This window comes from Xyrauchen texanus, chromosome 14 (assembly GCF_025860055.1).
Source record: "Xyrauchen texanus isolate HMW12.3.18 chromosome 14, RBS_HiC_50CHRs, whole genome shotgun sequence".
NCBI classification, from domain to species: Eukaryota; Metazoa; Chordata; class Actinopteri; order Cypriniformes; family Catostomidae; genus Xyrauchen; species Xyrauchen texanus.
Genome location: NC_068289.1, coordinates 10154487 through 10181044, shown reverse-complemented (window position 1 = coordinate 10181044; position 26558 = coordinate 10154487). Strand labels below are relative to the sequence as shown.

Sequence of the window (26558 nt, the reverse complement as noted above, 5' to 3'; positions counted from 1 at the left end):
AGGTCCTTTTAGTCCACTTTTAACTTTGCTGACTCAACCATCAGCTTCATGTTCTGATGTGTGCAGACACAGAAAATTTGAGTTCCAGATGCTCCTTTTAGCACTCACCATTTATATCTTTATCTTTTTATTTTGTTTATTAACTTTTTGAAGAACCTTGTGGTAGATTATGCTTCACTGTTGCCAATATCAAAAGTAGTAACATTATCGACAACCATAAGCTATTGAATTTCAATCATAAATATAATTACTGTAATATACTGTTTGTTACAAAATTTGTTATTATTTGTTATGCTTATATTACATCTGTTAATTTCTCAAAATGCATGAATAAAGTTTGCTTTTCCCTAGATTTGTTTTACGTTTTGTAATGTTTCAATATAGTCTTTTAGGTAGACTAACTTGCCACAGCGCTTGCAACCTTACGACATGGCATACATTTATTGTCTTAACTCTAAAACGGCAATAACATAAAAGTACTGAAAATGTATCTATTTCTATTTTCCAAAACAATAGGTTCCAAATAATACATTTCTGTTTTTTCTCCTATTAAAAAAAAAAAAAAAAAAAACACCAACAAATAAATGACAAATGTGAATAGCCTAATATTTTTTTATTGTAATAAATGCTAATGTCTGAAGAAGAAAAAAAGCACAGTTTTACCTTTCATTATTTATTTCAGGTAGACCTGTTTAGAATCAAAATAAATTTCAAACGTGATTACTGTATCGAATACACAACTGTTGCAGGGCAGTATCACTGATAAATTATGTTTTTGGGCTGAATTGTGAGAGGGCCCACTCCCTTGGATGAAAAGAAACCCCACACATGGATGGTCTCAGGATGCTTCACTATTGGCACGACACAGGACTCATGGTAGCGTTCACCTTTTCTTTTCCGGACTATCGATTTTCCAGATGTCCCAAACAGTCGGAAGGGGGCTTCATCAGAAAAAATATATTTGCACCAGTCTTGTGCTGTCCAGTCCTTGTACTTCCTGCAGAATTTCAGTCTGTTCTTGATGTTGTTCTTGGAGAGAAGTGGCTTCTTTGCTGCCCTTCTTGACACAAGGCCATTGTCCAAAAGTCATCGCCTCAATGTGCCTGCAGTTGCACTCACACCAACCTAGAAACAATGTGAATCAACACCACAACTTCTGAAGCAGAAATCTTTGTGAAACACAAAATTGATGTCTCTGCCAATACCTTTGGCCATGGTTGTATCTATCTATCTATCTATCTCTCTCTCTCTCTCTCTCTCTCGCTCTCGCTCTCTCTCTTTATTTATATATATATATAATGATGGCTGCATGTCAATATAGTGTGCGTGCGTGCGTCTCATTTGCGTGTACCCACACACTAATCTCTGTAAACAATTGAGGACGACTTTGTTTTTGATTCAAGTTGAAAGCTGCCATATTTAGCTGATTGGAATTGATAGATTAATTTAAGATGTGGAAAGCCATCTGTTTGTTACTGCATTTTCCCAGGTGTGTTTGGATGAATATAGACACATCCAAATAAACTGCGATGAAGTCACCTCTTCTGTTATGTAACTTTTATTTGCTTGTCTCTGTTGGTTGCAGTTGAATTAAACTTCGCTCCAGTGATGTACAGTTTTTGTGATGTTTAGCTTGGTATATTGTAACATATTCAATGGAAAGGAGGAGGCGAGAACCGGCTTGACGATATAAATAATAGTTTAATGGTAAACTTAAAAGAAGACACAAACAAACACACATGACGGACATGTCCGCTAACGATCTCTCTCTCCCGCACGGCCCTCTGCAGTCAGCCTTTAAACCTCACGGAGGCATAATTAGCCTAATACGGGACCGGGTGTGTAGGATCACGACCCGGCCCCACCCTCCGCCCTGCCACATTCCTCCCCCGTTCTCTCAGGCTGAGGAGCCCCCGGCCTGACCTACACCCCCCTTTCCCTGGGGGAGGGTGCGCCTTCCGCGCTGACTGCCGGCAGGTCATCCACATCTACCTGGACGAGGGAGGGGACAAGGGGAGGAAAAAGAGGCTAAAGGTCAACGCAGAGCGACAGTGAGAGAGAGAGAGAGAGAAGAGAGAGAGATGAGAAAAAAAAACACTTACTCGCCAGTTCTCAGATACGCCGCAGCTTGTTCCTCGGCTTCTCCTCCACCCTTTATCGGACGACAGCCGCGCCTCTCCAGGCGGATCTGAGGCAGTCCTCCAGCCCCTGGCGGATGGAACACCCCGCCGCGTTCTCGGGGACTAGAAGGGGTCTCCCCCGCCCCTGGCAGCGGTTCTTTCGCTCCAGGCGGTCGGCAGTGAGCCCCTCCCCGCTCGCGGTCGGCAGTCTTAAACCCCTCCGCGTTTCAGCGGCCGGTAGGCGACTCCTCCGCCCCTGGCAGCGGCCCTGACCGCTCCAGGCGGTCAGCTAGGAGCCCCTCCTCCCCTCACGGTCGGCGGCCATCGTCCTCGTTCAGGTGGCTGGGCTCCTCGTCCCCCGGCAGATGGCCACGGCTACTCCGTTGGGGTGGACGGTAGTGGCGGGAGGGGATACTACTACGGCGTATCCCTCCTCCTTCCCGGGCTTCGGCACCAGTGTAACGTATTCAATGGAAAGGAGGAGGCGAGAACCGGCTTGACGATATAAATAATAGTTTAAATAATGGTAAACTTAAAAGAAGACACAAACAAAACACACATGACGGACATGTCCGCTAACGATCTCTCTCTCCCGCACGGCCCTCTGCAGTCAGCCTTTAAACCTCACGGAGGCATAATTAGCCTAATACGGGACCGGGTGTGTAGGATCACGACCCGGCCCCGCCCTCCGCCCTGCCACATATATGCTAAGAATTTTGAACAACAATTTAAAATCTAGTAACCATAAGTAACAGAGTCCCAAAAACACACATACTTTAAACACATACTTGCCTACACCAATCTAGGTCTTAATGAGTTTCTGATTGATCGATACAATCTTTATTTCATCAAAGTCAAATTAAAGCTTTCTAGCTAGGCGGGAGTCTCTGTCTTGGACTGGTATGAGGGTGGGGTTTAATGGTGTATGCAGGTAACCAATGCAAGTAACCATCCATCACCCTGCACTCAAAAAGTGACAGACCTCCGCCCACAACCATTTCTCTCTCTCTGAGAGTCATCGACCCCTGCTACACCACCTACTTGCACACTAACGCAATAGAGTTGATCAGTAATTATGAGATGCCTTTTAAATGTCTGCCATAAGCAATTATCAAAGCCATACATCTCCTGCTGCAAAAATATCATAACATTCCAGGATTGTAGGATTTTAATAGCTGCACAGTTGTGATGTATGCCAGCTTGGGGGGTGGAGAGCAGGTTTACAGTCTGTGTGGGATCTCCGATTGTGGTCATAGGAAGCAGATGAGTGTCTGGACTGTAACTGGCATATGTGTGTCTGTCATTTCTTCCTGACTGAATTTACTGTTGAGTTTGATTGACAGAAAGGGGTATGTGAGGTATGTTGTAGTGTAACCCACAGAAAGCTGCTTCCTGAAGCCACTTATGAACAGAGAGGAAGTGTTTCTGAGTTTGACAGAAGCGACACTAATGCCGCCCACACACTATACGACTTTCAAAGGCGTTGGATTGCTGCTCTTTTCACACTACAAGACTGTCTGTCTATAATGGGGTATATTGAAGTTGATGTGGTTTGCACATTACAAGAAGGATTGGCGACAGGAGTTCACACATTACAAAACATTTCACTTGGAAGAATCCCGACAACTCTGTCTGGTCACCAAACTATGTTTCACAACAAAACGCATGTAAGAAGTGATACAGGAAATTATGAAATATCATGCACGAGACAGGAGTTCTCACACGAGACTGGGGTTCTTCCCTCTAAAAATGGTTGTCTTGCAATTCAAGTTGTTTGTGCACTGATTTGCACTTATTCATGGAGCTGCTGTGGATGACACATCAAAACACATTTCACACTGCAGGACTTGGAGTCTCAGACAGGTCTAGATATTTATCCTGCTAAATATCTCTCGGGCATCTGCAACGTATCGCCGCATCTCTCAGATCGCATCTTTGAAAATTCACACATAGCCATCGTCGTTCACAGAGAGAGCACCGATTTGCCTCTGATTTTGGGCTCTTGTCAGCGGTCTCCTTTAACTGTCAGCGAGTGGAAAATCAGGACAAAAATCTTGTAGTGTTAACTCGGCATAAAACCACAATAGATTATTTTTTGTAGTGTCAGACTCCTAGTCTGTCTTCATCCAGTGCTAGTTTGTTTAGCAGCTTTTTTTATCTAGAACAGGGTCGTGTCTAAATTCAGAGGGCCCAGGACTTCTCCCCTTTGACCAATGGTTAATTATTTACTTGAAGAACCTCTCTTACTTGAAGAGTTTTTAAAATTATTTTAACCTGTCAATATATATGATATCATGTAAAATGTATTTTATTGTTATTATTTTTATTATTAGTTAAAATTTGAGTTCCCTTAGGGGTTCACAAAGCCCTTGTTGGGACACCATGTCATAGAGGACCTATGTGGGGCTCCTTTATCCCTTATCATATAATGTTGAGTGTTGTAGTTACAGATGAAGTCATCCATTGGACTAAATGTGTTTCTTTAAAATATCTCCTGAATTGGCATTGTTTTTCATCTTTGTCTGGGACCAAAGCTGTGTGCCATTTTTTAGCTGATGAAAAAGGCATTTCAAGTGCATGCCATGTGTTGCCGCTGGCTCCAACATGCAAGCCAACCTCAGCCCAACATGTATATCTTAAATTTACACATTCACAATGAATCATAATTGTTTTTTTCAGGCCAACATCGCCACAAGGTAACCCCACCCCTTCCACTACATAGGGCAAGTTGTGAGTGCTGAGTGTTTGCAGTGTCCAACATTCCACACTCCTTTTTTCAATTGAAGAAGTACATCATCCGAGGACTAAAAGTACTCTTCCTCCATTGGCATTTTTTCATTGTGAACCAGCTACTCACACTACTTAACCTACTAAATGGCGTAGAATAGTCCAATTACAAAGTATGTAATCGAAGAGTGCAATTTGGGACACATGTCAAGTGTTCATCAACCAGGACATCACTGCCATTGTGAATACAGTATAGATTTGTATTTGAATTTATTCATCCCACTTTGCACACACTAAAAGAATGCTCTATACTGGTACATGCAACCTGCTGATGCATCATAAAATTACATCTCTTGATACCAAAAACCCCTTTTTCTCAGGGAGGCCTTCTGTAAGCTAAAATCATTATCTTAAAACGCATTACTACTAAACTTTGTATTAGAGACAACCATCTCCACATTGTTGTTTGCCTCCATGTTGTGCATTAAAATTGTTTAATGCAGACCTAGCACGATTTTCACATTTAAATTATGGTCACTGCCAGCATTAATTAAAGCTGTTATAGATTTTTTTGCAGTGCAAATTTTGACTGGAAGAATAATAATAATGGTTACATTTATCTGTGCATTGTTATATCAAGTGTTCTGCCCTACTGTAAAAAAGCACAGAGAAAAAGTAGTGTGATAAATTTACATTTATTTAAACAAATTAAATAAAAGGTTGTTCGAATCATTGGAAAAGTGGACATGAGTTTAAATACTCAATCCATAAATAATAATAGCTACATAATGTATAAGGGTTGGCACTCCTAAGAGCATGTAATATTTAATTTCTGTTATTTGTCATTTTCACATTAATAAAGAAAAACTGGCATTGTGGACGTGACATCTTGTTGTTAGAGACGTGGCACTTATATGATAAATGGAAAACCATCCAAAACGCTGTGAAACCAACAGAATTGGACCTCTGAGAAATCGTATGGTATCCATGAAGGCTGTACGATTTAATAAATTAAGATCAAATCATGATATGGCCTTGTGCTATTACTAAACCGCAAAAGGCTGCGTTTTATAAAACAGCCTTCATTCCTCACTTCTGTTAGAGATGTGTGTCCGAGCGGCACCCTCTAGCAGTTTTATGCGGCACATGCTGAGCAGTGCAGCAATATTAGATGATGTTTATCATATTATCATATTGCCGGACAGAGAAAGACACATTTGAAAGGTCCCAATGTATGTCAAACCATACTTTCCTTACAAGCTTTATAGGTGTATAACAGGAAAGTGCAATTCCTAATTATCTTCAGGTCGGACTCTGTAATATGGGGATGATGACCACTGATATCTTTATTTGTAACTTTTCTGTAGCACTTCACAGTTGATTTAAAAATGACTTTGATGTTGTGTTTTATGATGTGACAGTTAATCCCTGCTCTGAGACTCTTCATACTTGCTACACTATATTACCGGCCAGAGGTAGTTTAAACAGAGGCATAAAACTCTTGTTACGAGTACAGCAGAATAGGTGCAATAATGTGGAACAGAAATGAAAACTGACTGGAACTACATGTGCTTTAAACTGTTTTAACGCATGCATTCCAGCCAATCAGAATAGAGTATTAGAATAGACCATTGTATAAATTAAACGACCATTGTATAAATTAAAGTAGTATCCTGAGACACAAATTTAGACTCTCTCTTCTAAATTGTGTTTTGGAGACCTCTTGAGAGCAGTACTCTCAAAAGCTGCTTAATTCTCTCAGCCGACCATGGGACAGAGTTAATTAAGTTTGTGACATGAACACAGAGAACATTTCAGTCACACTGGCTGGTATATCAGCGGGCCGCTATTTATAAACCTCCTCTCACACGAATCCATCTCTGTTTTGAGTGTCTGGAGCTCAGCTGCAGCAAACCTCACCCACTCATTGCTGCTTTCATACTGATGTTTAATGAATATTTATTTATGATCCTCTACCCCTGTGTACTTTAAAAGTCCAATTTTAGAGTGGCCTGCTTCTGTTGTCCCTTTAAAATTTCATGATTAGCCCTTGGTTGGGGAAATGTGTTATCCTTATGTTCTTTTAAAGTTCTTAAAGCTTTTAAATTAACCTTTTCATGAGTAGGGTCTAAATTCCCCTACTTTGCCCCTTGGAGTGAGTTATTTTTGCATGAGAAACTGCACAGCTGGTAGCGGTGGGCAGAGCGTAGAGGGATATGTATTTATTTATTATTTTTTTATTTCTTTTCATAAAAAAAATACTGTATATAATATAGTAAACGTGAACAAATGGGTTATGTCTGCTGTACTGCATTTGTTTTCATTATTTCATTTTACAAATGAACAAATAAAATCAGTAGTCCAGTTTGCCTATATGTTTGACTTCTCAGACATTGTGCGTGTGTGTGAGAGAAGCGCTAATATAAACAGACTTGGCTGCGTGCATCATATAATCACGCCAGTTCAGCATGTTTTCACTGTGAGTATTACATTTTTAAACTGTTATCGTGGTGCTTTTGTGATAGTGTGGCTGTCTGTTTCAGAAAATAAACATATTATATGCCTGAAAAGACTGTTTGAGTTGCTGTTTGTGTGAATGAAAACCACATCTGCATCTAATAAATAGACGTGGCTGCATGCATTGGAAGATCGTGTTTAGCTATTATGGCTGTGCATATTCAAGCTGTGAACTGTTATAGTGGTTCTTTGGTGACAGTTAGACTGTTTGTTATATAAAATAAACATATTATGTGCTAGGGATGTGCCGATAGACAATGATCTCTGGGATCGACGATGGTCAGAGGGATCGGTAATAGCTGATGACAATGTCAAGACGATATTTGGCTCATTTTCCCATTAATGAATTAAATTATTATCTTTATTATTATTATTCGGATATTATTATTATTAAATTATATTACAAATAATTTGCCCGTAGAGACACAGACATGCACTTGACAGAAATGCTGTGTGCATGAATGACATGCTGTTTGTACAGGGGTGTGCAGTCTCTTTTTTTCTGTCTTCTGAAAATATTTTATTGCCAGAACAGTATCATCTATGAGTGCTGCAAATGACATCAGACATCTCGGCTCTGGTGGTGCTTTGAGTTCAGTTTGCTTTATTTCCACTGAGCAGTTCATTGTGATGGACTATGCAGCCTATGCATCTGTGATTAAAACATTAAATAATACAAAAACGCTTTCACCTCGAACCATGATTTATATTTCAGTGATTATTATTATCATTATAATTATTATTTTTACATTTGTAATTGGTTTTTTTTGGATATTGCAAGATATATATATATATATATATATATATATATATATATATATATATATATATATATATATATTGTGAAGGAGGGAGCAAAGAAAATGTAACAATACTTAAATATCCAACCAGTAGAGAATGCACAGATGAAGTAGGTTCTTTGACAAAGAGATGTTGCCCTTCACATCTGTTGTAAAACCATCTTTCAAAAAGTTGAGCAACACACATTTTAATTGCGCTTATTTTTTCTTCCAGTTTCATTTTATTTTTTTGTTAAAATAAATAAAAAAATAAGTTCAAAGTTTGAAATCAAGATTTCAAACTTGTATTATTGTTTAGGCTTAACCCTGCTTAAGGGAACTTACCCCATAGTGCCACCTAGCGAACATATCGGGTATTGGCAATCTCACAGGCTGACGAACGGACAATCTGACTATAGATAAGATCGCCTGACCCTGTTATGTGATTGAAAAGACTCTTTTAGTAGCTGTTTGTTTGATGAATGGCACTATAAATGTAAACAAATGGCAGTCCGCATCAGAGGAATATCGTGTTTGATGTATTTACTGTGCATATAAGAGCCGTAAACTTGTTATCGTGATACTTTGGTAACGAGTTGGATGTATGTACAGTGTATAAAATAAACATATTCTGTGCATTAAAATACTGTATGACTAACTGTTTGAGGGAATATAAATGATAGACACTTGGCCAGCGAAGCCTGTGTCGAAAAAAGCCGACCCATTTAAATCTGGCAGCTTGTAAGTTTGAGTCTGGCAGCGTGTATCTGCAACTGGATGTTGCAGATACACATATGTGTGACGCTGCTCTGCAGGGTCCAGTTATTAACCATCACACACATATGTATGACGTAGGTATGCGTTAAAGTATCAAAAGTTGTCAGGACTGTAGCCTTGGATGTAAAACAAAAGATATTTTAATCAGAAATTCGCTGGTTCGATCCCCACAGCCACAACCATTGTGTCCTTGTGTTCTCCACTTAACTCCAGGTTGCTCCGGGGGGATTGTCCCTGTAATAAGGGCTCTGTAAGTCGCTTTGGATAAAAGTGTCTGCCAAATGCATAAATGTAAATGTAAACTATTCTCTTAAATAAAATAGTCAAAAACATTAGTAAAGTTAAAATGCTGATGCAATCTTTTATCACACTTTGAACTTTTTTTCTTATCATACGTCATGGTGCCATCTGTTGTTATCATAAATGAAGACACTCCAGCTGTGTGCTCATCTCTGTCCACCCTTCCTATCTCTCAGCACCTCATTCCCCACTCTCTCTCTCTCTCTCTCTCTCTCTCTCTCTCTCTCTCTCCACATCCCAAATTATATGTGCATACAATTCTTCTGTGTCATAATCCTGAGAGCAGGAGATATGCAGCTGGGCCTGGCTGGAGTCATCTTGTCTGGCCTTCTGTGGCTTGTTTGGTGGCCACACAGATTAAATGACTGATCCCACTTCCACTTTCATTTAAACGACCATTAGCCAAACAAAAAGGGGGTTGGTGTAGGCAGCAGGCCAGGTTGATTGGAATTTCAGTGAGGCACACCACCTGTCGATACGATGATTTCCTGATTCATGAATGCATTCTGTGAGCTGCAGCGCTTTAACTAATGATTCTGGGTGTATGAGATGCATGCAGAAAGGGTGGGGTTGACAGAGGGAAGGATGGTGGTATCTAGAGATAGAAAGGAGAGAAATGGATGGATCAGATTGATGGAGAAACAAGCTCTCATCCATCATTCCTAGTGGAGGAGCATGTTTAAAAGTTATTTTCATTAGAGGAGAGAGGGTTTACAATCACACAAATGCACACAGACTTAACATTAATATACTCTTGCACTCACAAATGCACATACAAAATCACTATGTATATACACACTTTCTTGCCCAATTTTTTAAAGATCATGCTTTAGCACTTCACCCTTCACTTTGTCTTATTAGAATGCCTTTGTAAAATGGTCCAGTAGTCTCCATTGACTCACCATCTTAAAAAACTAATCAAAAAAAGATTTGTAGGGAAATGAGTCCCGGCAAATCAGACTTTTAGGGTTTGGTTCAGTGTAAATGAAATGCCCAATACAGCCGCTTTGCATTTGGTTTTCTCTCTGCCCTGCACAAGACAACACCTTTGCAGATGTAGAAAGAAACGACTAGTCATGACGCTTACTTGTTTCATGATATTTGTGCATCGATTTTGTAATATTAAATTGATTTGAATGCATGTTCAAATGGCTGTTTATTTGGCTGTTAAGTTTCCTAAAGATCTTGAATGGCAAAAACAAAAACAGATTGAACACCTAAGGCTGTTTCAATGGAGTCTCTACAGGAAGCGGTTTAGGCTGAATTACTTGCAGAATACTTAGGGTTTGTTCCAAACTCCTAACCCCAACCATTATGTTTGTCGGGTCAATACAGTGCTGCTTTGGAAACACTGTATTAAAGCCATTAAACGTTGACTTGTAAATATTATTTCATGTGACAATGCTTAAAGTTTTTTTTTTCTCATTCATCAGGGAGTGGTGTGGTGGAGTTAGGACCTACGTTAGGCCTGAAGAAGTCCAGCTCTCTTGAGAGTTTGCAGACTGCCATGACGGAGGCTAAGAAAAACGATCTGCTGCCATTCCATAGGCCCCGTTCACATATGGTTAGGGGGCGTGGTTGCAATGAGAGCTTCCGCGCAGCCATTGACAAATCGTATGATGGGCCTCCAGAGGATGATGACGGTGAGCTTCCCCTTTCCAACAGCAATACAGTCACAGGATTTAAAAGTGCAGGGTGTAATTTCAGCACAATTAGCTGCATCGAACAGAACTGCAAGGATAATTACTTTTTCAAACAGATTTTCACTCTACAGGTCTTCCACTGTTTGAACAAACAGGTAATAGTTCTGCCCCAAACTCATGCCATTGGTTAAGCCATAAGTTGACATGTCAGGCCACTTAAACAAACAGAGCAAAGGAGTCAATCACCAAATGACTATCTTACAATTCTCTGTGCTCTCTGTGAATTAAACTTTATATTATCCACAAAAAAGTGGGGATGGGACATATAAATGGACCATGAATTACAATTTGATACTTGCCAGCTGGTTGCCATTAGTATTAGGGTGAGGGGCATTCTTAATCTAGAGCATTTTTTGGGGGCAAAATATTATGCAGTCAAAGATGAGTCATCAACATTTAATAGACTGTAAATTTAAAAACTGTATAGTTGCTAAAGGTTCATTTTGTCACCTTTGAGGAGTGTACTAGCATATTGATGGACTAATAAACATGAAATAAAAGTCACAGAACTCAAGTTATTCGGTAACTTGTCTTTGTGTCAGCTTGGACTTACACTGACACCTAGTGGCTTGGATGCAGCATAATTTGAAATCAATAGTTTTCAGTTTCAGATGACATTGTAGAAATGTAGTTTTCACTGTCAGCCAAGATTACTTTAATCAGTTAGTGAAAGTGTCAAATAACAGGACAGTTATTGAGAATAAGCGAGTAGTATTTGGCTGGTCTTGTGATTCTAACATGGCAGCCCCCATGTGCGGACCCTCTCCATGTAGAATAAAACAGCTTTTATAAGTTTACTGATATGACTGGAGTCTTCATTTTAATGTGAGTGCTCATGATTTCCTACATATACACAGATGATAGACACAGGTGATGCAATTTATCGATAATACAGCAGTGATTTTAGAGAGGCTGTAAATGTATGTGAGCAATGTCAGTGTGTGTCGTACCATGTGGCTGGTGAAAGAGAGTAATTGAGAGTAAAGTGTTTGGCTTTGTACCTGTCATGAGATTCCTCTTTCCCCTTACCAGTCTAATTGGCCCTTTTGTGAGACGACAGACTACAGACATGTGGCGAAAGAGAGAGCGAGTGTGAGAGAGGAGAGAGGTTGTTCATTATGGTCAGGTTGAACAGATACGACACAGCTGAAGACTTAAGAACACATCTCACATACACTTGCATCCCAATGCAATAATATGTACCACATTGACATTCCACCTATGTCTAAATTCCTTACGCGGTTCACCTGTTTAAAATAACAGCTAAAAGCAGCACAACAGAATGAAATGGCTAAGAGGGCTCTCCACAAGTGTTAACTTGACACACCATCTTTAAAGTGCAATGCTCAAGGCAGGATGTACAAAAAACAACAACACAGGAAGTGACCGGCAAAGATGTCTAGCTGAATTTGTATGGCTGTAGCGGTACTGTTTATATAGGGGAAGAATTTAAAGAATTTTGTTACTACTGGCTCTCAGATAGTAACAAAGAAAGGCAGGAGAATGTTCGGCAAACAAATGTCTAAGGATTTATTTGTTAACTCCAAAAGTTTACACTTGCATACAAACAACAATTCAAACACCGAACAAAGCCGGTCTCTCCCGCCTCCTCTCGCCACACCCAAGCCCTCTTTATGCCATCAGCTGGGACACGCCTCGCGTGCCGGCATCCCCATCAATTAAGCACAGGAAGTAACCTAGGATAACAACAAGACACGAAACAGAAGAAATACAGAAACACAGACAATCGCTAGATGTAACACATGGGTTTTCTGGGAAGGTTTTACTGTACAATTTGTCTAAAAGTTAAGGCAAAGCACACTAGTTAAAGTTCCGCTGCAAACAAATTCTTCCTAAAAAATTAGATGAACTAGTCGACCTTGCCAATTGACTCAGGTTGTTCGACAACCAATCAACTGTCATGACCCATCTCTAATCTGTTTATTAAAAGACATTCATTGACTTCGTTTACATGGACACCAGAAAGCGGGTTATTGTGAGAGTGCGTATTGTAAGAAAGCAGAATTCGTGTTTGCATGCACTGTATAAGCGGTGTACTCTTTACTTCCAAATACATCCGGCTCTGTCAGTAAGCAGCTTTCATCACAGCAACGTAATTACCCTGCAACACTCATTTAAATAACAAACATGGTATCCAAGGAGGACTTCACTATTTTATTCTCTGTTGCTTCACTTTATTTCAAGATATTCCAGAGTTGTTTCTGTTTGTTTCATTACCTTTCTATCCAGCAGAATTGCCCTTCAATAGAGGGGCTTTCCTTTACGTAAACCTGTGCACTCAAAAACCTGTTAGAATGGCGCATATGTGTTAAGCAGTTTCTCCAGGAGAAACCTAGGTGTGTTAAAACGCTTTCTCTTAATCCCATAAACTGCGTAAAGTAATTGCCGTTCTCGTTTACATGATGTTTCAGACCGCCACTTTCTGCAAAACCCCTATAATAACCCGCTTTCTTAAGTGCATGTAAACGTGGTCACTGTTGTTTTAAACAAAAATATGGTTCAATAGTGCAATGAGTTTGTAGCCTCTAAACAAAGTCATAAACACAAATTTCTCATTTGCTCGGTAGTGTGTGATTACATCTGCTGTTTACCACAATGTGGAAATACCCCCCCACCCCTAAACATACACACACACACACACACACACACACACACACACACACACACTCTCTAGCGTGCACACACAGATCTTCTGGTCAAGAAAACAGCGGCAGCTCATTACTGAGGACAGTAATTAGACACTCAGTTTTCTTCTCACTTCTCATTACTGTTCCTGTTGTGGACTGATAATCTTCCGGTGTTCAGGGAACATGTTTCGAACATCACATTAACCAGACTGTGTGTGTGTGTGAGGCTAATTGTATGCATACATACGTTTATATGTCTGCTTGTGCATGTTCATGTCATATGTTCTTTCAGATTTTAATTAAATTCCCATCCTTTGCAGCTTTGGTGAATACCTTAATCCATGTTGGGTTGTTTTTCCTTGTGTTTTTTTATATAAAGTTTGGCACATATTCGCTCATATCTAGATTTAACTTCTTAGATTAGAATCAAGAAGCAAAGTTTTATGTATCACCATACAATCAGGGCCAGTGGAATTTGTTTCTGCTACTTTTATGCAATGTCGCCATATAATAGTGCCGTTGTCACACTGCTCAATCAAACACCAACAAACACTGGATGTAGAATGCGGAGAATCATAATTGTCACTGTCACACTGCCCCAACCACCAGCATCCTAAAGTTAAGCCTAAATTTAATTGTCACTACAAACAAACACCAGATGGATGTATAATGTTGAGATGCATGACTTTCATTGTTGCATTACACCAACATTCTAAAGTTGAATAATGGGTTTTAGAATGTTAGGACACATAACTATTATTGTCACACTACCCCAAGAAAAACCAACATTCTAAAGTTGACTGATGGGTTTTAGAATGTTAGGACACATAACTATTATTGTCACACTGCCCCAAGAAACACCAACACCAACATTCTAAAGTTGAATGATGGGTTTTAGAATGTGGGGACACTTAGCTAGTATTGCCACAATGCCCCAACAAATACCAAATACCAGAATTTATAATGTTAAGAAGCATAAATGTCATTGGCACTCTGCCCCAACAAAGTCCAATATACTCCAACAAACACCAGTTGGATTTTGAATGTTAAAAAGCATAACATCCATTCTTGCACTACCCCCAACAAACACCAACATTCTAAAGTTGACTGATGGGTTTTAGAATTTTGGGACACATAACTATTATTGTCATACTGCCCCAACATGCACAGATATTCTAAAGTTATCTTTTGGATTTAGAATGTTAAGAAGCATAAATGTAATTGTTACTCTGCCCTAACAAAGACCAGCAGGATTTAGATTAATAACTTTAATTGTCACACTGCCCGAACAAACACCAACATTCTAAAGTTGACTGTTGGGTTTTATAATGTAGAGCCATAAGTTGTATTTTCACACTGCCCCAACAAACACCAATTTTCTTAAGGCTGTTGGGTTTAGTATGTTGAGACACATAATTTCCATTGTCACACTTCCATAACAAATACCAACATTCTAAAGTTGACAGTTGGATTTTGAATATTAAGAAGCATAAATGTCATTGTCACTCTGCCCAAACAAGCACACAATTTCTAAAGTTGGATTTAAAATGTTTAGAAGCATTAGTGTCATTGTCACACAGCCCCAACAAACAGCAACATCCTAAAGTTGGCTATTATTTAGAATGTTGCGAAGCGTACATGTCATTGTCATGCTACCCCAACAAACACCAACATTCTAAAGGTGACTGTTGGGTTCTAGAATGTTGGGACATGTAATTGTAATTGCCACACTGCCCCAACAAACTCAAACATTAAAAAAAAAAAGAAATCTTTTGGATTTAGAATGTTGAGAAGCATATGTGTCATTGTCACACTGGCCTAACAAAGACTAACATTTTAAAGTTGGCTGTTGAATTTATAATATTCAGTAGCATAATTGTCATTTATCACACTGCTTCAACAAACACAAACATTCTAAAGTTACTGTTCTTTTTCAAAAGTTGCGAAGTCATTGTCATTTTTGCACTGCTCCTACAAACATCAAAAGTGTTCTCACCCTGATCCAACAAGTCCAACAACAGTGTTTGTTGAAGTTTGTTGGCATTTGTTCAGGCAGTGTAAATTGGCCTTTACAGGTCACCAGATGGTTTCTTCCTGTCAGAGTAGGCAGCCCTCAAAACTATAATGGGATGGTTTTTGGCTCATTTCTTGCAGGGATTTAACCTGCAACTTTCTAGGTTACCAGCCTTGAGCCTTAACCACTACACCACACAATCCCAGCCAAAAGAAATCAAGTTGATGCAGTCTACATAAAGTCTCCGACTAAGGAATTCTTTCATAGAGAAGAAACCATATAAATATCAAAGACCATACATCAACGAGGATGATAAACACAAAGGCATTTAAATAAGGGATTTATTTTTCTTTGAAATGGTTTCCATTATTTTGCTTTGAGCTCACAGCAGTGTCATTATGGCTTTATTATGAAGGCTTTTGGAGCACAGGTATTGCTCTTTCAATCCTCAAGCCCTGCTCTTTTAAAGTGTTTTCATATTGAGACGAGAGCATGATGAGAAATATTACCCCTTTTTTCCCTTATCCTTTCTCTCTCAGCCTGACAAACAATTTTTTTCTGGTGTTTGTCATTGTGTTCAGGGGATTGATATTTACAATGAGCCATTGCGCTAGTCCCAACAAAAGAGTTTTCTGATGCATATTAGTGAGCTGGGAGCTGGAGCGAGCCTTTTTAGCTTCCTCTGTGCCTCTGAATAATAGGGCGCTGTACAGTCATTACTGTGACGCTCGATTCAATGCTAGTTTAAACGCCGGATCTGCATTTGTTTGTAAAGAATTTGTGCCACGGGGAAACGGATGCTGCTATTGTGGCCTTGGACTGAGTCTCAGAAGAATGCTTCATCCTCGAACATGTTAGTCAGCTCTGATGTGTGTTAAGTTTGTGTTTGTATGCATAGCAAATCTCAGGGTTAGCATTTAGTGTCATTTTTTATTTTTTTTATTGTCTATCCCTGTAATGCAAAATGGTATAAGCAATATATTTAGAGCCATATAGAGTGGTATGTATGTATATGTATGTATGTGTATGTGTATGTATATATATATATATATATATATATATATATATATATATATATATATATATATATATATATATTTATTTATTTATTTATTTATTTATCACCACTCAATGTGAGCAAGTGGAACTGTATACCACTTTCATGGTACTGTATGTCGTTGCAAACAGTTATAAAGGAAACACTGGCTTTTGATTACTTTGTGATCAGAATTCACATCTGTCCAAAAGTAATTAGTGAATACTTTTTCAAAGACATAACATAACTAATGGTATTGTTTAAATTCAGTACTATAGTGTACATCTCATTTGCTATTGCACTATGCATATATCAGCATTAACTGACCACCATGTCACCATGCTCTTTAGATATAGGCCATTGAAAAACCAATATCGGTCAACTACTAACTCAGAGGTTCGAACCTTTAGTCTTTCAGTTATCAGCCCAGATCTTTAACCTCTAGGCTTCGCACCCAAAATAGTCACAATTTGACTTCAAATGTGGGTTCAAAAAATAGTGCAAATTCTTCATTCTTTAACTTGCTGTCTTTTCCCTTGTCCTATTTTGGCCAGAAAAAAATGGAAAGAAACAACTATCCCCTCATCAATAAATCATAGTGTGCAGTGTTATTGGGAGCTTTCCTTGCGCAACAAGTGCGGAGTTAGTAAGATGGCTGCTGTGAGGCTTATGAAAGACTGATGCTTTTTCACATGTCTCCTCATCTCTCTTTTAACATGCTCTCCAAGGCGGCCTGGTAAATGTACATCTGTTTCCAGCACTACCACCACAATCTGACATAGTGCAGACACATAATGCAGCGGCGATTGATTGCCACAAACACACATACACACGCTCGGACATAGTGCCCCGCAGTGGATAGCCAGTAACAGATGGTTATGTCAGCAGGATTCTAAGTTACCCAAGCCTTTTTTTCAGCTTTTTTTTTTACTTTTCAAATCTTTTTCTTTGTATACTTCTTTCTCCCTCTTTCTCTCCCCAGTTTATCCTCAACCCTTCTTTCTTTTTCTCCTAATTATGATAATTTGGGCAACTTAGTCATGCTCAGGGGAGATTAGCTGAAAAGTAGATCTCTGAACAGATTTGAGAGACACTCAAAGTGAGATATAGGCCTGTGACCTGAAATGATACCAAAACAGAAGTTAACAGAAATGTTCTTAAACTCAAACACAGATTTATTTATTTATTTATTTTTTATTGTCTGAAAAAACTTTGGGGGTGTATTTTCTTCTATCTACACCTGCGTCAGACATGCTTGTGTAGTGTCTCGGGTGCGTCGCATCATAAACATAACATTCCTTTTCTTCACTGTATAAATGGTGCGTTGCTCATACAGCTGAAATTTAACTTACTGCCCTCTGGAGTAAACAGGTTGTCAAATTAATCGCACTGAATTAACGCGTTAAATCAACAGCCCTAATATATATATATATATATATATATATATATATATATATATATACATACATACACACACACACACACACATAGGTGCTGGTCATATAATTAGAATATCATCAAAAATTTGATTTATTTCAGTAATTCCATTCAAAAAGTGAAACTTGAATATTATATTCATTCATTACACACAGACTGATATATTTCAAATGTTTATTTAATTTAATTGTGATGATTAAAACTGACAACTAATGAAAATCCCAAATTCAGTATCTCCGAAAATTAGAATATTACTTAAGACCAATACAAAAAAAGGATTTTTAGAAATGTTGGCCAACTGAAAAGTATGAACATGAAAAGCATGAGCATGTACAGCACTCAATACTTAGTTGGGGCTCCTTTTGCCTGAATTACTGCAGCAATGCGGCGTGGCATGGAGTCGATCAGTCTGTGGCACTGCTCGGGTGTTATGAGAGCCCAGGTTGCTCTGATAGTGGCCTTCAGCTCTTCTGCATTGTTGGGTCTGGCGTATCGCATCTTCCTCTTCACAATACCCCATAGATTTTCTATAGGGTTAAGGTCAGGCAAGTTTGCTGGCCAATTAAGAACAGGGATACCATGGTCCTTAAACCAGGTACTGGTAGCTTTGGCACTGTGTGCAGGCGCCAAGTCCTGTTGGAAAATGAAATCTGCATCTCCATAAAGTTGGTCAGCAGCAGGAAGCATCAAGTGCTCTAAAATTTCTTGTTAGACGGCTGCGTTGACCTTGGACCTCAGAAAACACAGTGGACCAACACCAGCAGATGACATGGCACACCAAACCATCACTGACTGTGGAAACTTTACACTGGACTTCAAGCAACGTGGATTCTGTGCCTCTCCTCTCTTCCTCCAGACTCTGGGACCTTGATTTCCAAAGGAAATGCAAAATTTACTTTCATCAGAGAACATAACTTTGGACCACTCAGCAGCAGTCCAGTCCTTTTTGTCTTTAGCCCAGGCGAGATGCTTTGTCTTGTTCAAGAGTGGCTTGACACAAGGAATGTGGCAGCTGAAACCCATGTCTTGCATACGTCTGTGCGTGGTGGTTCTTGAAGCACTGACTCCAGCTGCAGTCCACTCTTTGTGAATCTCCCCCACATTTTTTAATGGGTTTGGTTTCACAATCCTCTCCAGGGTGCGGTTATCCCTATTGCTTGTACACTTTTTTCTACCACATCTTTTCCTTCCCTTCGCCTCTCTATTAATGTGCTTGGACACAGAGCTCTGTGAACAGCCAGCCTCTTTAGCAATGACCTTTTGTGTCTTGCCCTCCTTGTGCAAGGTGTCAATGGTCGTCTTTTGGACAGCTGTCAAGTCAGCAGTCTTCCCCATGATTGTGTAGCCTACAGAACTAGACTGGGAGACCATTTAAAGGCCTTTGCAGGTGTTTTGAGTTAATTAGCTGATTAGAGTGTGGCACCCGGTGTCTTCAATATTGAACCTTTTCACAATATTCAAATTTTCTGAGATACTGATTTTGGGGTTTTTCATTAGTTGTCAGTTATAATCATCAAAATTAAAAGGAATGAACACTTGAAATATATCAGTCTGTGTGGAATGAATGTATACATTATCCAAGTTTCACTTTTTGAATGGAATTACTGAAATAAATCAACTTTTTGATGATATTCTAATTATATGACCAGCACCTGTATATCGAGGGTGAAGGAATGTCAGACAACCTCTCCAGGTTAGCATATAATCTTAATTGGTTAGCTAGCATCTACCAATTTACACACATTTGTATCAAAATGATGTAGGGTGTGATGTCAACAAAAGATGTTGTTGTGTTGAAACAGATGACGGGTCGGACCAGAGCTCTGGACGAGACACACCGGCCAGCGGCTCCTCCAGACAGGGTACAGGAGACAATGAGGAGAACAAGAAACATAAAAAGAAGAAGGCCAAAGAAAAGAAGAAAGACAAGTTGAAGAGCAAAGGAAAGGAGAAAGAAAAGAAGAAAGCTGAGGAGGCCAATGATGAGCTGGATAAGAAGACCAAGAAGAAAGGATTCGGGTTGCTGAGGCAAGACCCCAATTTTTAGTTTTCCCTTTCTTTCTTTGTTTTGTTCTCATTTGTCCCACTCAGGGCTCCAGACTAAATTAATGACTAGGGAGTTATTGGCTCTCACAATTGTTCTGAAGCTCTGTTGTCTATGCTCATGTTCTATCACAAAATATTAAAGAGATATGCATGCATAAACGTGCAACGAACGATTTCACTGAAAAATGACTTGAATATCAAGTTTTTCTTAAACCCAATCGTATGTCTTCAGAAGACTTGGAATTTGATGCACAAGTCACATGAACTACTTGTATGATAGTTTTATATGTAAGCTTTGAAGTGAGTCACTATCAAGTGCCTTTGTACTGAAAGACACACTGAGAAATTAATTAAAACGCCTCCATTTGTTTTCCGCACAAAAAATGTATTAATACGGGTTTGAAGCGAAATTAGTAAATTATGACAGAATTTCCATGTTTAGGTCAACTATTCCTTTTAAATAAATTTAACTAGGGTGTCTATTTAATTATATTTAGTTTAAATATCTGTTCCGGTTTGATGCTGTAGTGATTATTATTTTTATTTTATTTTATATGTCACTCTGATCCGACTATTACCAGTGGTGTCTAGATTTTAAATTATTGTCGCAGATATTATTATTATTATTTGTTTTATTATTTTTTGGTCATATTTGCGACAATTTTATTCACAGTCTGGAGCCATGCATCTCCTCTTCTGTCTCTATTTTTGTCTCTCTTAAGCCTGAGGCTAGTTTGATTTGCGGATCTATACACACATGTTAAAGTCACGATAGATGACAGTTGATTTTACACACATGATAATCTGCAGTGTCGGGTTGCTGGCTGGTCACAATCATGTGACGGAATGTTGGCAGAGCTGCTGTGGGATGCTTTGCTGGCTCACACTTGCAGCTGTGACTGTTTCGGCCTGCTTGAGTGTGTGTAACTGACTTTGACCACTGGTAAAAGGAGCGGTGAGCCCCATCTCCATATGGCACGCTGTCTCTGCGTTACATTGCTCAATCTCTTCACACCACGCCAATGCCAGGCCTAATTTGCATCACGGTGGGCACCTGTGCCAACCCCTGCCCATCTGCCCATGGATCGGCCGGCCATTTGGTGCTGGCTCCGGCACCAGTAATGGTGAGTGACAAAGTCCACAGTGCAGGACGACCCGCATGACTGATTCCACAAATCAGAGCATGGCTGCCCCAGCAGGCTCCACCTAACGGGCAATTAGCTCTATAATTGTTTTAATTTGGATGACTGCTGGGAAAACAGAAAAGAACACCATGCTGCTATATTCCAGCAGAGAGAGAGAAATAGACACAATTGAGGAAACTGTGAAGAGGGAGAAAGAACTGGAGAACTTGATGTCAGCCTAGGGGATGGATCATGATTGTTGACTAGTAAACTTGGGGATGGGCCACGATTGTTGATTAGTAAGCTAGTCATCCAGTGACCAACTTCTTGATTGTAGAGATCTTGAGTATGTAGTTTATTCCTAATTGATTGATTTTATTATCTCAAGTTTTGATATTTTTAATTAGTATGGTAATGGCATGTTGTGCTTTAGCTGTTTTCATGGTAAAATCCCCTCAAAAAAGTAACGTCTTTAAATTAATGCCCTTTAAATTAATGTTCCAGGTTCAATACAAGTTGAGCTCAATCAACAGTAAGTTTTGCATAATTGTCCAGGGCAGCGTTTCCCAAAGGCATCAAGTAGATTGTAGAAACCATTGGCATTATTGTCTCTATGATCAGCTTAAGCTTGTGATGCTTTTGGTAAATGCTGCCCAGACAGGTTTGAGCTGAAAGGCAACAGTAACTCAGATAACCACTCTGTACAATTGTAGTGAAGAGAATAGCATCTCAGAATGCACAACACATTGAACCTTGTGGCGGTTGGGCTACAACAGCAGATAACGTCGTGCCCTTTATTAGGACAATAGTGTTCATATTAAAATGCACAGTCTAACATCAGGCAGCCGTTCCAATACAGTTATATTTTAAATGCAATCTGAAGAAAATGAACAAACTACACACAACATTAAAACTACATTTCAGGGTTAACACATAACATACATCCAACATATTTCATTTGAGTGTATCAAACTGTTCACTCAAGCAGCACCATAAACTATCAAACAGTCATGAAATATCAAATATTCATGAATGAAATTGGTTACTTGCCATTTTTCATCCAATATTCCAATTTTAACTGCCCCATCTTTCAATAACAGTTCCTTTGCAAAGCTTGAATCATATTGTGTCTGTTTCACATGCAATTCACACTGAAATCTTCTGAATGCACAAATGTAATTCAATCCACAGTGATGTTGGGTGTTTCAACTGGATTCAACAGGTCAAAGCAAAGAGGCTGGTCTTCACGTCTCACATTTTCCCAGTTTGTTTAGACAGGACTGCATGTGTTTCTCCCTGTCAGTGGCAGCAGCAGAATGTGATGCGTTTTTTTTTTGCTGCTTTTAAAACGCGGTATACATCGCCGGAAAACCCGTCAGAACGATCAAAGGCATCCATCGAGTGCATGTTTACAAAAGACCAACCATTTAAATAGCACAGATGGGTGCAAAAATGGTCCAGGACGCCTTCAAAAAATACTCAACAGCAAGAGAGTGCAGCTGAATGAAACACAGTGGGGGGTCTCCATCTTTGAGTTATAACTTGACATTGCATATTTTAAAAGCAGCACGAGATGTATTATACGGTCAAAGCCATTCATCTAGTGCACGTTTATGTAGAAAAAGATTATATCCAGATAGGCACATGAAGATGTCCTGTGTAAGTTCACTTTGGGTGAATCTCCCATGACAGGCCCATCTCTCTGCTCTTCACTTGTGTGACTGACTGTGCACCAGTGGGCGGGGTCAAGGTGCAGTGAGAGAAAAATTTGCTTTGCATATGCAGATGTATTTGGTAATTGTGATGTTACAAGTTCTACAAATTCCAAACGAGCCATTTTTAAAGCTTGGTTTTATTAAATGCTCTTTTTCTATTAGGGAGGACGTTTTCAGTTCTAAAACTTACAGTATGTTTTATAGTACAATGACCTCTTATGCCAAAAGATCAAGGAAAATTTGGTCATGTCATGACCCCTTTAAAGTACTCCACCTTAAACAATACTACATCTTTAGACCTCTGTGTTCTGTTCCATTCCGAGGTGATCCGTTTAGCTGTTGTTAAACATAAAAACTTGTCTTATGTAAACAACCCCTAACAAATGCGTCCAATTATGGTGAAATATTAGGGTTGAAACCAGCCTAAATATAAAGGGCTTCCTTAAGACCGACTAGACGTTTAGGCAATCCACTGACTAATCATTTTTAAAAATATGTTGTTTTGCATCCAATTCAGCGGGTGTCTGTCTCAAGGTGAACCTTCTCTACTCATCAAAAGTGTGGGCTATAACACAGCTCTCATTTCCACTAATCCGTCTAGGCCTGATCTCCTATCTTTCGTCTTCTGTGTATCTACAGAGAGTCTGCCAGTGCGCACAATGTGGCCAACTCGCCTCCTGCGCCCATGCAATCATTCTATTATGCACTGTTGTTCTGAGAAGATAACATTTTTATGCTGGCTTGTCATTGCTGATGGGGTAAAGGATGTAAAAAAAAAAAAATTTTTAATGTATTTTTTGGTAGTTGGCAAGGATTAGAGATGTGGGTTCGAGAGGTGACAGTGCGTGCCAATGAGGCCCACATAATTGACACAGCCTTCGCTCAAAGCTGACATAAATGTACCTCTTTTGCCACTTGATTGACCTGTCACCTACACAGGCCAAATATTGATGGATTAAATGGACTTAAAAACAGTTTATAGAAAAGTCAGTGTCTGCTGAATTTTTGAAGGTCTTCGGTAGAGAATTTTTTTGTAATACAGTGATGTATGGGTAAAAATGCTGAATGTTTGTCCAGTTTGACCTTGACTGAGTTTTTATTTCTCCCAGATCCCACGAATATGCCATTGTTTTTTGAGACTGTCAGTGAGTCAAGCGGCTCTTCACACCAATTTTAAGCACTTAGACAAAAAATGCAGTCTAAAGAAAGTTGGAAAATTGGCACTACAATGATTCACTGTTTCATTTTATTTCTGTGTGTGTGTCCTAGAGTTTCTTATTTTGTGGCGCAAAGCATTTTTACTGCAAAAAATATGTTTGTTTTGGAAGATTGTTTGTTTATTGACGCAGCTCTTGTCCATACATTGAAGTTTATAGTGACCGCTATTCTTAAAAAAAAAATAAAAAATTATGACCATATGACTTATCTGCTGTATTTCAGGTCTTCTGAAGCCTGTGAAAGCTTTGTGTGAGGGAAAAGAATGGAATTTAGATCATATTAGTTTAAAAACTTCCACAGCATTGCAGCACAAATACGTTATTCTTTCCGCATTTGAACTGGTATACTGGTTTGGCTATGACAAATGTAACACATGATTGCAAATGTGATCTAAGGCTTTTTCAAAGTCGTATGTGTCACGTTCAGTCTGCACCTTTTTCCAGGACTCTTATTTTGAAGTTCTCTCCCTGAAGTGTTATGTTTAGAGTGTGATGTTTACTCCAGTGTTTGCTCCTACTCCAGTGTTTGCTATTAAAGACTTAACGTTCCTACTCCAGCGTCTCCTATTGACTCCCAAGCACACCAAGCGTTACAGTATGGGCTATTTTTAAGCTGTTTTTATTTCATGTTTGGAGCTTGACCATCAGATCACTATAAACTGTCATTGTATGGAAAATGACTGATTAAAAGAAAGATTTATCAGAAACTCTTCTTTGGTGTTCCACAGAAAAGCATAACCCTTACAGGTCAGGACAGATATAACGGTGAAAATGAATGACAGAATTTTCATTTTTGGGTGAGTTATTGTAGCTCTGTTGTGCCCCTTTGAAATGGGCATGTAAATGGGGTTCTGTAGCACCCCCATTTTCACCTACATTCTCCAAAATTGGTACATATGTAGTTCCCATAATGCCAAACAACTTTCATACAGTCATTAGCTCTGCCCAACAGGAAGTCAGCCATTTTGGATTTTCTGAAAATGCAGGCTCTGAACTTTTAAATACTCCTCCTAGGGGATTCATGTGACTAGCAACACAATTGTGTAACATCATGCCAGACATTGTAGATTCTAAATTGCGAACTGATTTTTAATATTTTGAATGGTGTCGTGCCATGGCATGTCAAAAATGTATAGCTAAAAATGTGAAACAGGTCCTTAATATCTTCTGTGTGCAATGTATGAGTTTGATGAAAATGTAGAAGTATGTTTAGTCTTGGGGGCTAACACATGGATTTCACTATTTTGGGTCACAATCATAGTGTCACCACCTGGCAGCAGAAAGTGTGGCTCTTACAACAGACTTTAAGTAGTCCTCTTATATTTACCCAAATTGCTTCAAGATTGTTTAGAATAATGTCAAATGCCAAATGCATGTGTCCAACTTGTATTGTTTTTCCGAATGCCACAGGATGGAAATGGACCAGTTGTGCTTGGGCCTGTCATTGCTGCTTGCAGCTATATTTTATTTTGTTTGTATTTGTTTTTTCACGACTAAACGCAATCAATCAGAACATATTTGATGTCTTGTAAACGGCTATGCAAGTTCAGATTTTGGACCAATGAGATTTCGTTGTGAACAAAGATTCCCAGTGTGTGAGAAACCAACAAGAAGTCGTGTGCGACTTGTCGTGGTCGTGACTGTTTAGGACAAAACCCAGATTAACCAGACAGAAGAGAGGATTTATCACTTTTGCCAAAACAATCTCAAGTATACGTGTTTCCTATCCATTTGTACGGTGGGTGTGAAGTGCAAAACATAAAAACAAATCTAAATCACAACGACTAATCCAAAGACAAAATAACTATTCTGAAACACAACATCAAATCCAGAAACAAAACAAGAAGTTAGAAAACACAACAGCAATTCAGAAAACACAACAGTAAATCAGTTGAAACAGAAAGGGTACGTTTTATAGCTTCTCGCTGATTGGCTATGTGAATGAGACCTAGTCCTTTCCTCAGGACTGGTTCTCTGATTATATCAAAATCCATGCCAAAAGGTCACTGGCAGAAAAATAAAATAATTTGGAGTGTTTTATCTCTCTGGAAAACAGTAACAGGAAACTTTATAACACCGAGAGTAAAAACAGCGAGCAGGAAAAGTTTGTTTTAGGTACGATGTTCATCTATGGTCTTCTTGGTTCATTTAGTGCGTAAGGGACCGTCTTAAAGTCCACAAACTGCGCTAAAATGTTGGCTGTGTCCAAGTGTTCATTCTACTTGCATTTTCTATTTTATTAAGTTAGATCATTTTAAACACTGTTGTAAAATACAAATACATAATAATTATAATTATAAAGGTTCCGGTTGCGGCCAATGGATATATTTTCCATGTATGTCTAATTATATGGATACAGTATTCAATTATTTTATGAAAAACACCCCTAAAATTATTT

The 26558-nt window shown here is 39.1% G+C and overlaps 1 protein-coding gene across 2 annotated transcripts in view; it reads left to right on the top strand.

The window, feature by feature from the left end:
• Positions 1-26558, top strand: part of pard3bb (par-3 family cell polarity regulator beta b) — a 463809-nt gene that overhangs the window by 294095 nt on the left and 143156 nt on the right. For both annotated transcript variants that reach the window (XM_052143015.1, XM_052143016.1), the window contains 2 exons: positions 10654-10863; positions 19861-20086. In XM_052143015.1, the coding sequence (XP_051998975.1) occupies positions 10654-10863; positions 19861-20086 (436 nt within the window). The remainder of the gene's footprint in view (positions 1-10653; positions 10864-19860; positions 20087-26558) is intronic.